Raw genomic sequence first — 12,285 nt, 5'->3', positions numbered from 1 at the left:
AATGGCGCCACAGTCGATTGCTAATCATAATATGTTGTCCGTCTAGTTTTAAAACATTTAACCAAAAATATTCTCTGAATCTGACTTGAACATGCAAACTTTTAATGTAGTATATCTACTAACCCTAAATATAGCTGCAATATAACCTAGAACCATAGACGTAACGACTTCCTTTAAGCATTCAGTTTTACTTGGCCTGATACTTCTTTACGCACAAATTTTAACAAGTGCGCCAGGAGCGTGACAGTCGTCATATCTAAAAGTCGTCACTCGCGGTGATCGTCTGTTTGCTGGAGTGTGTGGCCATTCATTAGTGAAACCCTGTTAAGTCACCACTCGTGCTATTCTAATCACATGTCCGAAACCGATGAGACGGGACACAGGGGAATGGTAGTCAGGAACCTTCAAAGGACATGTTCGTTGGGATCGTTATGGGAAGTTTAGGCTAACCGAGCATGGCGTGTAACTCAGGGAGACTCCGATTACATGCCGACAGGTCACGACTCGGCCAAATTTGACCGTCCCGGCACCGTGCACTATTTCAAATTGCCGTACTCGCCTTGAGACAATCCAAGCCGCACCGTAACAGTGCTGTAATATCCTGCCTTGCCCTTTTGTTGTAGAATTACGCACCGTACGGTGCCTTTTTATCTTTACTCGCCCCCTAGTTTATTCTGTTTATCTTAGTACTACAGTCGACATCTAATCATAACACGTACTAGCTGCGTAGATTGTCTGTGTGATGCAGTCTATACAATCGCCAGCATAGCTCAGGGTAACGTGAAAACTTTCAGCGTGACAACGACATTAATCAGCACGCAGTTCAATATTATATTCCTTCCTGATTAGCGGCGCACATACTACAACTATGTTTAGTGTATATTCGCTGTACTGTCAATTATAGCGCACCGCAGGAGCTGCGCGTTATCAAATGGTCGTGCGGTTCTCAGGCTGCTATAGCTGCTAATGTGGCCATATGTGTTTTGTTACATTAAAAGCAGACGATGTTTTGATGTACTAACTTTCTTATGAGTTTTTCTTTATTTAGCCAAAGTGCCCTTGCCGTGCCCTGGTCTCAAATTCATTGAAGTTGCCTTCGGTGCTTTCAAAATGTGCCTCTGTGCCCTTCCATTTAGAGATAAATTTCAAGGCATGTATCTCGTCATCGTGCCTCAACAATAATTGCTTCGCACCTCTCCATACTGCCAGACTTAATGTCCGAGCCTTGGACCGCGTACTCACCGCTTACAAGCTGTGTGTCAGATTAAGATGGCAAGCTTCCGCAGTTATGTATACAGTAAGTAGTCTCATAAATACTTTGATAAATTATTTAAATACTGTAACTAGAGTGGCTGAAAAAAACGGGTGGACCGACGGTCCATTTAACTTGTTAAATTTACTGGACCGAGAGAGATTTTGGTGGTCTCGGACCACGGTCCACCGCCTAACGTCGAAGACTGGTATATACAATATAATTTTGTTAGAATGATTCTAGATTTGCCTTTACACAACAGAACTGGCGAGTACAGCTGACTCTACAAAGGTACTGACCTCTGAATTGGTTTCTCGTACAAGTCCTCCTTCTTGCCAGGGGTGTAGTTGGGACCCATGATTCGTACTTTCTGGCCAGTTCCGACCGTACCAGAGAAAACACGACCAAAAGCATAGAACCTGCCCTTGTCGTTGGTGGGCACCATCTTAGAAATGTACATCATCAACGGTCCAGCGGGGTTGCACTCCTTCACAGCTAAGTTGGTGCAAAAACAACAAACGATTACCAACGAGCATCTACCAACCGTCTGAGAAAACTGTGCCAAAGTGAATTTTACATATCCTAGAACAATTTATAAAGGAAATACGAAACCTCTCGAGAGCCATAACAAACTGCCAGAAAATATATGAAACACATTTTGATACACTATGAGATCAACTATGGTCCGAAGAGCTTCTATAAAACCATAAACCTGTATATCCCAAAGTTAACACCTAGGCGTACACCCTAACACCACGTGTGTATGCATTCTATACAGTGTAACACTTCTTCCTCGCGTTACCTACATTCTTTTCACCAAGCATCGACCATCACGATCCCGTTACATTGCGTGATGTGCCATCTCAGAATTATTCAGCCGATAATTATTTACATAATGATTCAAGCGGTAATTCTTTTCATCCTAGATAGCACACCATCAGGTCAATGTATATATATATATATATATAGTGTGACTTATACAAGTATGTATATATATGAGTATGTGCATTTTTATCCAGCGATCTTGATAAACTACGAGGTCAACTATGATCATAAGGCCACCCTTAAAAAATTGTTTGGTTCCCCTTTACCTACTCGCCTCTCAGGGTACCGAGTAGGTAGGTAGGTGAAAAATCTTTTTTATTTTGTTTTGACAAGATGTGTGTATGTATATTGTATATTCTGTTTTGTGTATGTTTTTGCGAAAAGAAATAATTTTTGTTTTGTTTTAATCGGCCAATAAAATGTGTCGAGTAGCGGCGTTTTGGCGAGTCGGTCGGTAAAGGGGAAACAAGCAATATATTATCTTAGGCCTATTAGCTTCAATTAAACCATGACCCTGTAGTGTATATCCCAAAGTTAAACATCTAGGCATACAGCCTAACACCGTGTAGCTGCACGTGTGTCTGCGTGCGTGCCGGTGTCCGCGTACGCGCACACTCACCGACGGCTGCAGCGTCGTCCATCGGTCCCTCGTACAGCATCTCCATCCTGTAGCGCTGCGCGGTGACGGGCGATGGCAGGTGGATGGCTATCATCTGCAGCAGCGTGTTGCCGGCCGGCAGCCAGGTGCGCATCACGTACTTGAGAAGCGGCTTGCCCTCGTTGTCGCGCTCGGGCCCGTCCAGCTTGCCCGTCAGATCAAGCTTGTCGAGCAGCTTCGGAATCTCGTCCTTCTTGAAGTTCATGATACAGTCGAACACCTGTAGCGAGGGAAGAATGGTGAGCAACGACCAGTGAGCTACAAACCCGCATCAAATTACAAAATAATCTATCAGCAGAGTTATTGTTTCGTGAACGATATTAATGTAACAGACATAGATGACTAATGCTACTGTAACAGATATATGAGTCGGTCACGTTCTCCAGGAACATGGCAAGCGGTAAATCTAGCCGCAGTAGTCAAACCGTTAGTGAAGCCATTAAGCCCTGTGCTGGAACTTCCGACATACAACGACTGTCCGCAGACATCTCTACTATCCCGTGCACCACAGATTATGCGCGGGAATGTATTGCCAGACATGCACTCCGAAATTCCTGTGAGAACCTTGTCTACTATGGCCGACAGAGTTGAAATTCAACAAGATCAGATCTAATCTATAGATGTGTGTCAAACAGGTGCCAGTCAGGTATGGCTTTAAAAAATCTAATGACTAGACAAATGCTTGTCAAAGAAGTTCTACAATTGTGAACCAATCAACCAATACTTGTGCAATCTCAGAATAAAATAGCAGCCAGCTTAACATTTTCAGGCTTTATTCAAACGGTAATTCTCTTCATCACAGATCACACCAGCTATCATTTTTCTCCAACGATTCACGAGACTGGTACACCAAAAGTATCTTGCTATAAATTGCCACTGCTGTTAAACGAATGAACTAGCGGAAGATAGTAAGAAACGATTTTAGAATCTCGGCTGTGCTAGTTATATAATACGCTGTGCCAAATTGTCTTGCCAAAGAAAAGGTTATGTACAAAAATACAGTTTGCATGCCAGGTTTACCAATGTAAACATGATAATAGCTCTATGAGACACATGTCACAACCACATTTACATCCCGCGTACTACATTAACACTAATATTACTGTGTAGGCAGCATTACGTCTGACTAAATAAACAAAAGAGCATATGAAGACCTAAAGGTGATAAACAATTTTTTTTTTTTACCGCATATCACCACGTAAAAAAGCGAGTGGCGCTGCTATCGATCGGCGACGACCATTACCTTGTATTCGGTCGAGCACGACACAGGTTGGACGCGCCTGCACTTGTACCTCGCCTTCTCGCCCTCTTGTCAAGACGCCAGTCCTATTCACTTCTTTGCTGCTCCGGGTTGTAGAAGTTTGGTCGGACCGCCCAGGCCGCCATGAGCTTGCCAACAGTCGACCTCGAAACTTCTCAGAGTAAGAGCTCGGCAAACTGCTTCCAGTGTGAACGCTCCAGCCATGGAGACCGGAGCCGAACCGTACGTTGCCCTTTGTGGGTCAACTGTACAGATAGCGTGTCAGGAGGTCATTGCAGGTTCACAAATGGAATATAACGGCCAGTGGGTGCCTGCGCTCTCGGCCATTCGCAAAAAGCAGCCGGCATTAAATTGTCAGACTTATGTCAAATGTCATATCTTTTTCACTGCATATAGCAGAATGTCATTTGTCCAGGCCCCAAGCAGTATTTAGGACATGTAGTGAAGAACAGGAAATGCACGGCTCATGCAGGCTATATTTCATTAAAAGACCGTGTGCGTGCCATAAATTAACCGATTCACCCACCAGCACTTGTAATTTTAACACCCAGAACACGGCAGCGAAGACTAGTGACTTCTTAACACTGAGCCGCTTTAAAGGAGCAGACTAGCGCATCTAGATTTTATGGCATACCAACTGTAACTTACTGTAGTAACAAAAGAATTCGTCTATTCCACACGTATATTTGTTACCAGATCCGCTAATTAAATTGTTATAATTAATTACACAGTCAATACGCTACAAATGTGAACGGCGCCATGACAACCCGTGACCGTGCTGCCCACCACCGAGAAAGTTGCGTATTGACAAAATATCTTGCACGTTACAGACCGGGGCTAATCACAAACAGTGGCCATTATATTTATACTAAATGCTTATTAACCGAAACCGATATCATTTAGCAAATTTATCCATATAAATAACTGGAACTATAGATGCTTTTGATAAAGATATGTACAATCGCTTTGTGCTTTAAATGGAATAAATAAGAAACCTCCGTGCGGTCTGAGCCCTTGCTGGTAAAGTGGTTTTTCGCGCAACTTAGCAGATTTAGCGCTTAAGACAAGTAAAACCTGTAGTCGTTAGTTTTCCCAAACCATTAAAAAAAAAATATTCTAAATGTGATTGAACCATGAACTCTTAATCTACGTAATTATATACCTACCATTAGCCTGAAAAATAACCCTAAGAACCATAGAGTAACTCATCCCATTTAAGGCATCACCGTTTTACCCCAAATTGGCCTGATACTTCTGTTACTCACCAACCTTTCTAACAAGTGCCGGCGGAGCGATAGCAGCGCTCAGCTAACATCTACTGCTTGCTCTGTTGGAGTGGTGGATGCTAGTAACCCTGTAGTCCAAATAGCGTGTTCACACTACATGCATGAAAACAGTGGAAGGCCACAGGGATGGTATCAGGAACTTCTCAATAGGAATGTTCGTTGGGTGATCGTTATGAAAGTTGCCACGAGATGGCGCGTACCAGCGAATTAATCCGACCGGCACCGACTGCAATTGGACGCGTCGTCACTATCAATTGCCGTTTTTACTGCCCCTGAGAAATCCAACTCGAACCGACTGGCAGCCACCTCCTCTGCGCTTTTGTGTATGCCGTCGGTGCCTTTATTCTACGCCGATAGTTTCGTTTTTTATCGAATCACACTATAACACGTGCGCGTAGTTGCAATGATGCAGCTAAAACCGATAGTCGCAGGAGGGAAAACAATAGACAGCATCGGAGTAATGTATCACCCTGATAGCGGTCATTAAAATTTCTTGTTACTGTAGTTCAATTAGCAGAGGGGGTGTACAAGGGTCGGTGTTAACGGTGTAAGCTTACGAGGGGCCAATGTTTTGTAATATTAAAAGCAAGAACGAATTGATGTACTAATGCTGTTATGTGAGTTTTTCTTTATTTACAAAAGGCCTTGTGCCTTTCTCGCAAATTTTGAAAGTTCCTTGGTGCCTTTCAAAATTGCCTCTGTGCCCTTGCCATTTAAAAATCCAAATGGCACATTTCTCACTGCCCTAAAAAAATTGCTTGCCCTTGTTCCCTTTCTCGCGCTTACATTCGATGCCCTGCCGCGTACCGTTTATACGTGTCTCAGATTAAAGATGAAGCTCCCTCGTAAACGTAGTAACACACAACTATATGCAAGACAGGAATAGACAAGCTCTCTCGCATTTACACCCCCTACAACAAGCCTACTAGGCTGAAATAGAGAGCTGCAACTGTAACTAATTTAACGCAGCAATAACTACACAGTACAACTGCAGTGGCAAACGTTACATGTAACACAGGCTGACAGTACAGATCATGCCATAGAAATTATAACGATTTAAGTGCATCAGACCTTCTTCAAGCACAAATTTTAGCTTTTGAGAGATTTCACTGTGCATTGTAGCCTCATATCATCCAGGCATGTATAGATTCATACTACAAACGCCAGCAGTCAAATTCTATTGTAAGTCAGGTAAACCAAATCCTGTTTAACCCTCCTCTTGCATGTCGAAAAGGTTAACCGCACTTCTCTTCGCATGTCATGGTCGCATTCATAACAGCCATAAAACATGCTACGCTCACCGCTGAAACAAAAATAGTTTCTAATCGCTCCGCAGACCATGTCCTCAAAAATGTTCTAAAATCTGCCGCTGTGCCCCATTGACCTTGACCTCCAAATTTCCAGCTCAGTGATGACGCTTTTCCCTACATGATGCCTATATCACGCGACTATCACATTAGCCCTAGGTCAGCCACCGTTTAGATTTTGTTGCCGCAATCTGCATTTCCTTTCCTATATGACCTTACGTTAAAGAGGAATGTTCCCTTCTTTACACCTGCTTGACCTTTGACTCTTGAACCCCCAGCTTCGTCTATCGCCCACTTGTTTCGATTACCCCTCCACGTCCCGATATCGTGACCGTACCTCGAGCGGCTTAAAGATTTGTGCCCAACTGTTGCATGACGGCGGAATCCCCGGACGATCATCGCGATTCTACAAGCTGCACCTGACTACGTCAGATGAGCTAAAAACAATATTTAGTAAACCCCTGACTAGCAGACCAAAAACTCGCACGGACTCTACTCGCCGGGGCAGCTACGAAATCAAACGTGATACAGAAATTTTCCGAGCAAACTTCCTACTCACGGTGCCACCAATCAATCCCAGAAACCACATCACATCCAGACGCTTCAATAAACAATCACTGACAAAAAAAACAAAACAAATCTAGTCAACCCCAAAAATCTACCAGTTGACAGGGGGAAAAACCCGCCCAGCGAAACGTTTCGCACAGACGCAGATCTTCTCTCGGCATCACGTACCTGGATGTTGCCCATGGGTCCGCTGTCGTCGCTGTAGGTGGCAACGATCACGTTGATGCTCTCCACGATGCGGGTGAACGTCTGGTACAGGTCCTCTGGTTCCAGCTGCAGCTCCAGCAGTGCGCGGTCCATCTTGTTCATGAAGACGATCGGGCGAATGCGCTCAGCGATCGCCTGCCTCAGCACTGTCTCTGTCTGCACACACACTCCTGCACACGCAAATACCCACACCATCACTTCGTTGCTAGTGATCGACATAATTATTTGCCCAAGAAAAATGACCACCCTCCCACGCCCCTGAACAATGTTGCTAGGTTGGTCAAGCTAGAGAAATTCGTGCATTTTTCATGCTGCCTCACTGCCTCACTTTCATGCTCAAAATCTGTACTCTGCAGCACCTTGTTGCGGAGCATCATCATTAGACCAAACACTGCCAAATCACGGCAAGCAAACAGATCCGTTAATATGGCCAACGAGCCAGGGTTTGCCGTCACTAGACAGTTACGTGCAAACATAGGAGTATGCTATATTAGAACACATTATTTAATGCGAGAATAATTGTGTTTGTTCGTAGCGCCTTCTGCCCGGCCACGCGATTATTGCCATACGCACCACTGACGCAGTCCACAACGACGAGAGCTCCATCAGTGACACGCAGCGCAGCCGTCACCTCTGAGGAGAAATCCACGTGGCCAGGGGAATCTATCAAGTTGATCAGGAAGCCATTTCCCTCGTACTTTTGCGTCAAAAACTTAAGGTCCTTTTCTAGCACCTCGAAGTACATAGTAATGGCCCTGCAAGACATATGCAAAAACATCGACCACAGTGCAAAGCCAGCACTCTCCAGACCACTGTGTAAACACCAGATAGGTTCACTTCACATTAATGACGGTGCAAAACAACGCAGGTAAGGATGCTTACGTAGATTTGATGGTGATGCATCTCTCCTGCTCATCTTTCCTCGTGTCTGTAAATCTTGTTTCACCAGCTTTTGAGCCGGCAATAATACCAGCCTTGCTCACAAGTGAGTCGGTGAGCGTCGACTTGCCGTGGTCGACGTGGGCGATCACGGACATGTTACGAATGTTGTTCTTCTTGTCCATGAGACCACGGATCTCGTCCACTGTAAAGTTCACCTGCAACACGTACATACACATGTATGCGACTCATGAGCAGGAACCTAACAACATTAAGCAACACAATGTAAAAGCATAACGACGCAACATTGCGCATAAGTGACGATAACAGAAAATGTGACTTTTTGAATTAGTATACAGCGCAGATTAATTACTAAATCTATCACTCGTATTTCCTTAGCAGCCGGTCACATCATGGACATCGAAGTAGGAATAACTCTAGGTAATTTGACAAGTAGTTGAAAATTGAAGTTACTGATCTACCAAGCTTATCTCTACACCTTTGCAGGCCTAACATGACTTAAATAAAGCCAATTTCAGGACATTTCATAAATCTTCTGACATGCCTTATTTCCAGTTGTGTTTACTTTTGTCAATCCAAATACAGTCAGGGAGTATTTTTACAGCTCGATGTATAAAACCTGATAAACTGATGAGTATTATGATGCATCAAACTGATGTGTACATTGCGTATTAGGGTTGCTTATGACAAGCACAAGTGACTACATTTAGCAATCGGGAATGTATTGCCAGACATGCATTCCAAAATTCCTATGAGAACCTTGTCTACTATGGCCGACAGAGTTGAAATTCAACAAGATCAGATCTAATCTACAGATGTGTGTCAAACAGGTCCCAGTCAGGTATGGCTGATAAGTTGAAAAAATCTAATGACTGGACAAATGCTTGTCAAAGAGGTTCTACAATCTTGAACCAATACTTGTGCAATCTCAGAATAAAATAGCAGCCAGCTTAACATTTTCAGGCTTTATTCAAACGGTAATTCTCTTCATCACAGATCACACAGTATCATTTTTCCCCAACATTTCACGACGCAAAACTATCTGCTATAAATTGCCCATACATGCCATATATACTGCTGTTAAAGGAATAAACTAGTTAGGAATGTGAACCAGGAAGAGTAAGTAAACGACTTTAGAATAGGGTGGTGGGGTAATTATACAGACGCGGTGACCCAAATTGTCTTGCAAGAAAAGGTTCTGTACAAAAAGTACAGTTTACATTCAGGTTTACAATGTAACATGATAACATCTATGAGACAGATGTTGCACAACCACATTTACGTCACGTTGACTAATTAACAGCTTCTTATTACTTGATAGTTTCGTATTTATTACTTCAATAAGCCACACAATCATTTAACATGCTGAAGATAACATAAATGATTACTGCAATTTTGAAATCAGTTAATATTTTTGAAAAACCTCGTAAATATTACAAATGTTAAACAAGATGGCCAAGAAATTTTATTATTCTGATTTCACTTGCGTTGTGCAATACCTATAGCAATCAATAGAACACTACATGTAACTGTGACTCATAATATGTATGAAGTAGACATGTTCATAGTGGCACAATCGTTCCACTAGCACAGTAGTTAAAACAGTCAAAAAAAAGGTCATTGTACTTTTGCTAGTCATTGTAGACTATGTGAAAGAATGATATAAAGCACAGCACTTGTTACAAGTACTCAACATTAACTTACTGAACAAGTAGAAATGTACTGTAGTTTCACTTTGTAACAATATGGTAAACAAATTGCGTAACATGCACACATGATCCGGTGGCTGTTTCATTGTCACGATCAAAATTGTGTATGATAACGTGAATATCGTCAAGATTTCGCGAACACACGATAGTGTCAGTGACACGTTGCCATTTATGCGAATAATTAAGGAAGTATCTAGTACACATCAGATAACAGTAGGGTAACATATGCATGTGACATTTTCCCCAATGCCGTTTGTCAGGTTGTGCATAGACCTAATATGCAAGATTTGCATTAGGTTGCAGTTTTAGGAATATGTTCGAAGGGGAAAACACCAGGTAGACAAAACAGACTTGATGAAGCGAGAGTAAACGACGAGTACAAAACTTTGAGTTTGAATTACTAAGTTGTAGTTGTACATGTAAGTTTTACGTTTGTTTTCGACGTTGACAGTTCTTGTTTTTAATCCAAGTAAATAGCAACCCGCGTTCAAAAACCGCATCGTAGAATATTGATGCCAATCAGTATTCAAACACGAGATGATAAGGAGTAAATAAATGCTTTTTGCGACTTCTAACATACTATCGACATTTCTAGCCGCTGTCACGTCAGCAAGCGAAGGAACAACTGTTTCGTAAATTTAACTTAAAACAACGTAGTAAAACAGGACAATCAAAACTAATGAGTTCTCAATAAAGTTTGATGAACTGACTATTAAGTAACATTCGCGTTTTGAATGGATGACACTTACCATTTTGGCTACTTGTACGCTTAGACAACAGCAACTTCGTATCAGTGTTGCGCCTAATGGCGGACGTTAGGAAAGGAACAAGAAACCGTCACGTGACTGGATTGCAACACAGACGGATGAAAATACCAGAAACGGGACGAGCCACCGACTCACAATTGGTTCTATAGTAAATTAGAAATATAAATAGATATAAAACAACATGAGCATATATTTACTTATAAATTAATGGTTAGTCTACTAATGTAATTTCAATGTAATTTGTTGGCGTAGTTTGACTATTAATGTGATATTTTCACGTACTTTAAGTAACGTCCTGGGCATGTACACTGACAGTGAGCTAATGTTGTTATGTTTTAGGAATGTACTTTTATCAAATAAATATATAGGCGAATACGTATATTTATGGGATTTATGATGAACAAAAACACGTTTTGCATATAACTTGATTTCTGTACCAAAGCCTATAAATATAAACACGGCGTGTGCTGTACTATAAAATTTTAAATACGGAGCTTCTTAATACCCAACTAGACTGGCCCTATTCTCTCTATTGAGTTGAAAGAATGACGTCATCGTAGCTGTTTATTTTACATTAGAGCCAGACATTAGAGCCAGTCTATAAGCCAGAAACCTATTACAGCACAAAATATTCGTGTAAATTCGCTTAAAAATCACAAACTAAATTGTACTTTTCTATTTTATTGGTCAGTTATGCGCAAAAATATTATCATTGCATTTTCATGTAATACACGAAAATATCAGGAAGATATAATTGCACATAAAATTATTGATTATGTGTACCTCTCACCAGATCAGTGGCAAAACAAAATCAATGGTGCCCGTTTTAGATGTAAACGGAGGTTGTCTCATATCTGCATTTTAGTTTCTGAAGGTACGTAGTTTGATCAAATGAAATTTTTCATGGTATGCTGTGCTCAATCAAAGTCCCCTTATCACATAGCTATATACATTTATACGTCATGTGATTGCTATAACTTTAGTCATTGCATTTAATTTTCACATTATTAATTAGGCCTACATCATTACTACTACTACTACTACTGTAGCGATGCGGATTGCCCGCGCCATATTGTCTAGATTTGGCCAACCGATGTTGCAATAGTGTCAATGTAGCCACTTTCGGATGACATAACTTTTAAAATAAATTACGATATGTCATAAAAATCAGTATTCAACATAAGAACCATCTTGCCTGTTTGTGTTATTATTTTTAGAATTTTTAACGAAACTGTTTTAGAGATAGAACGTGCTAAAAACCTAACATCGTGTAAACAAGTCTAACAGCGGCATGGCGGAATGCACGCGGCACCGAAATTTTGTGAACGGGACCCAACTTCGAGCCTCTTGGGGCAGTAGAAGAACTTATTAATTTAAGTTGTTATTGATATAATAATGTAGACTATACCTTAAGGTATGGTAATGCCGGTGAGGGGTGCTCCTAATTTTAAATGATTATATTCATTCGTGAAATATTGCGTTTCATAAAGCAAACGAGCTTCAATAAACATCGTCTTCCCACATTCGAAAGATTTCATGCCGGGCA

The 12,285-nt window shown here is 41.7% G+C and overlaps 1 protein-coding gene across 1 annotated transcript in view; it reads right to left on the bottom strand.

The window, feature by feature from the left end:
* LOC106811445 (elongation factor 2-like) overlaps nucleotides 1-10,825 on the bottom strand; it is a 26,117-nt gene extending 15,292 nt beyond the window's left edge. The window contains exons 1-8 of the mRNA XM_014815063.1: nucleotides 10,722-10,825; nucleotides 8,246-8,460; nucleotides 7,937-8,118; nucleotides 7,325-7,533; nucleotides 5,510-5,627; nucleotides 3,979-4,043; nucleotides 2,697-2,955; nucleotides 1,552-1,747 (exon numbers count right to left, since the gene is read on the bottom strand). Coding sequence (XP_014670549.1) covers nucleotides 1,552-1,747; nucleotides 2,697-2,955; nucleotides 3,979-4,043; nucleotides 5,510-5,627; nucleotides 7,325-7,533; nucleotides 7,937-8,118; nucleotides 8,246-8,460; nucleotides 10,722-10,724 — 1,247 coding nt within the window. The 5' untranslated portion in view covers nucleotides 10,725-10,825. The remainder of the gene's footprint in view (nucleotides 1-1,551; nucleotides 1,748-2,696; nucleotides 2,956-3,978; nucleotides 4,044-5,509; nucleotides 5,628-7,324; nucleotides 7,534-7,936; nucleotides 8,119-8,245; nucleotides 8,461-10,721) is intronic.
* Nucleotides 10,826-12,285: the final 1,460 nt, after the last annotated feature.

This window comes from Priapulus caudatus, unplaced genomic scaffold (genome assembly GCF_000485595.1).
Source record: "Priapulus caudatus unplaced genomic scaffold, Priapulus_caudatus-5.0.1 Scaffold541, whole genome shotgun sequence".
NCBI classification, from domain to species: domain Eukaryota; kingdom Metazoa; phylum Priapulida; class Priapulimorpha; order Priapulimorphida; family Priapulidae; genus Priapulus; species Priapulus caudatus.
Note: the sequence above shows the minus strand (reverse complement) of the source record. Positions and strands in the feature narration are given on the sequence as shown.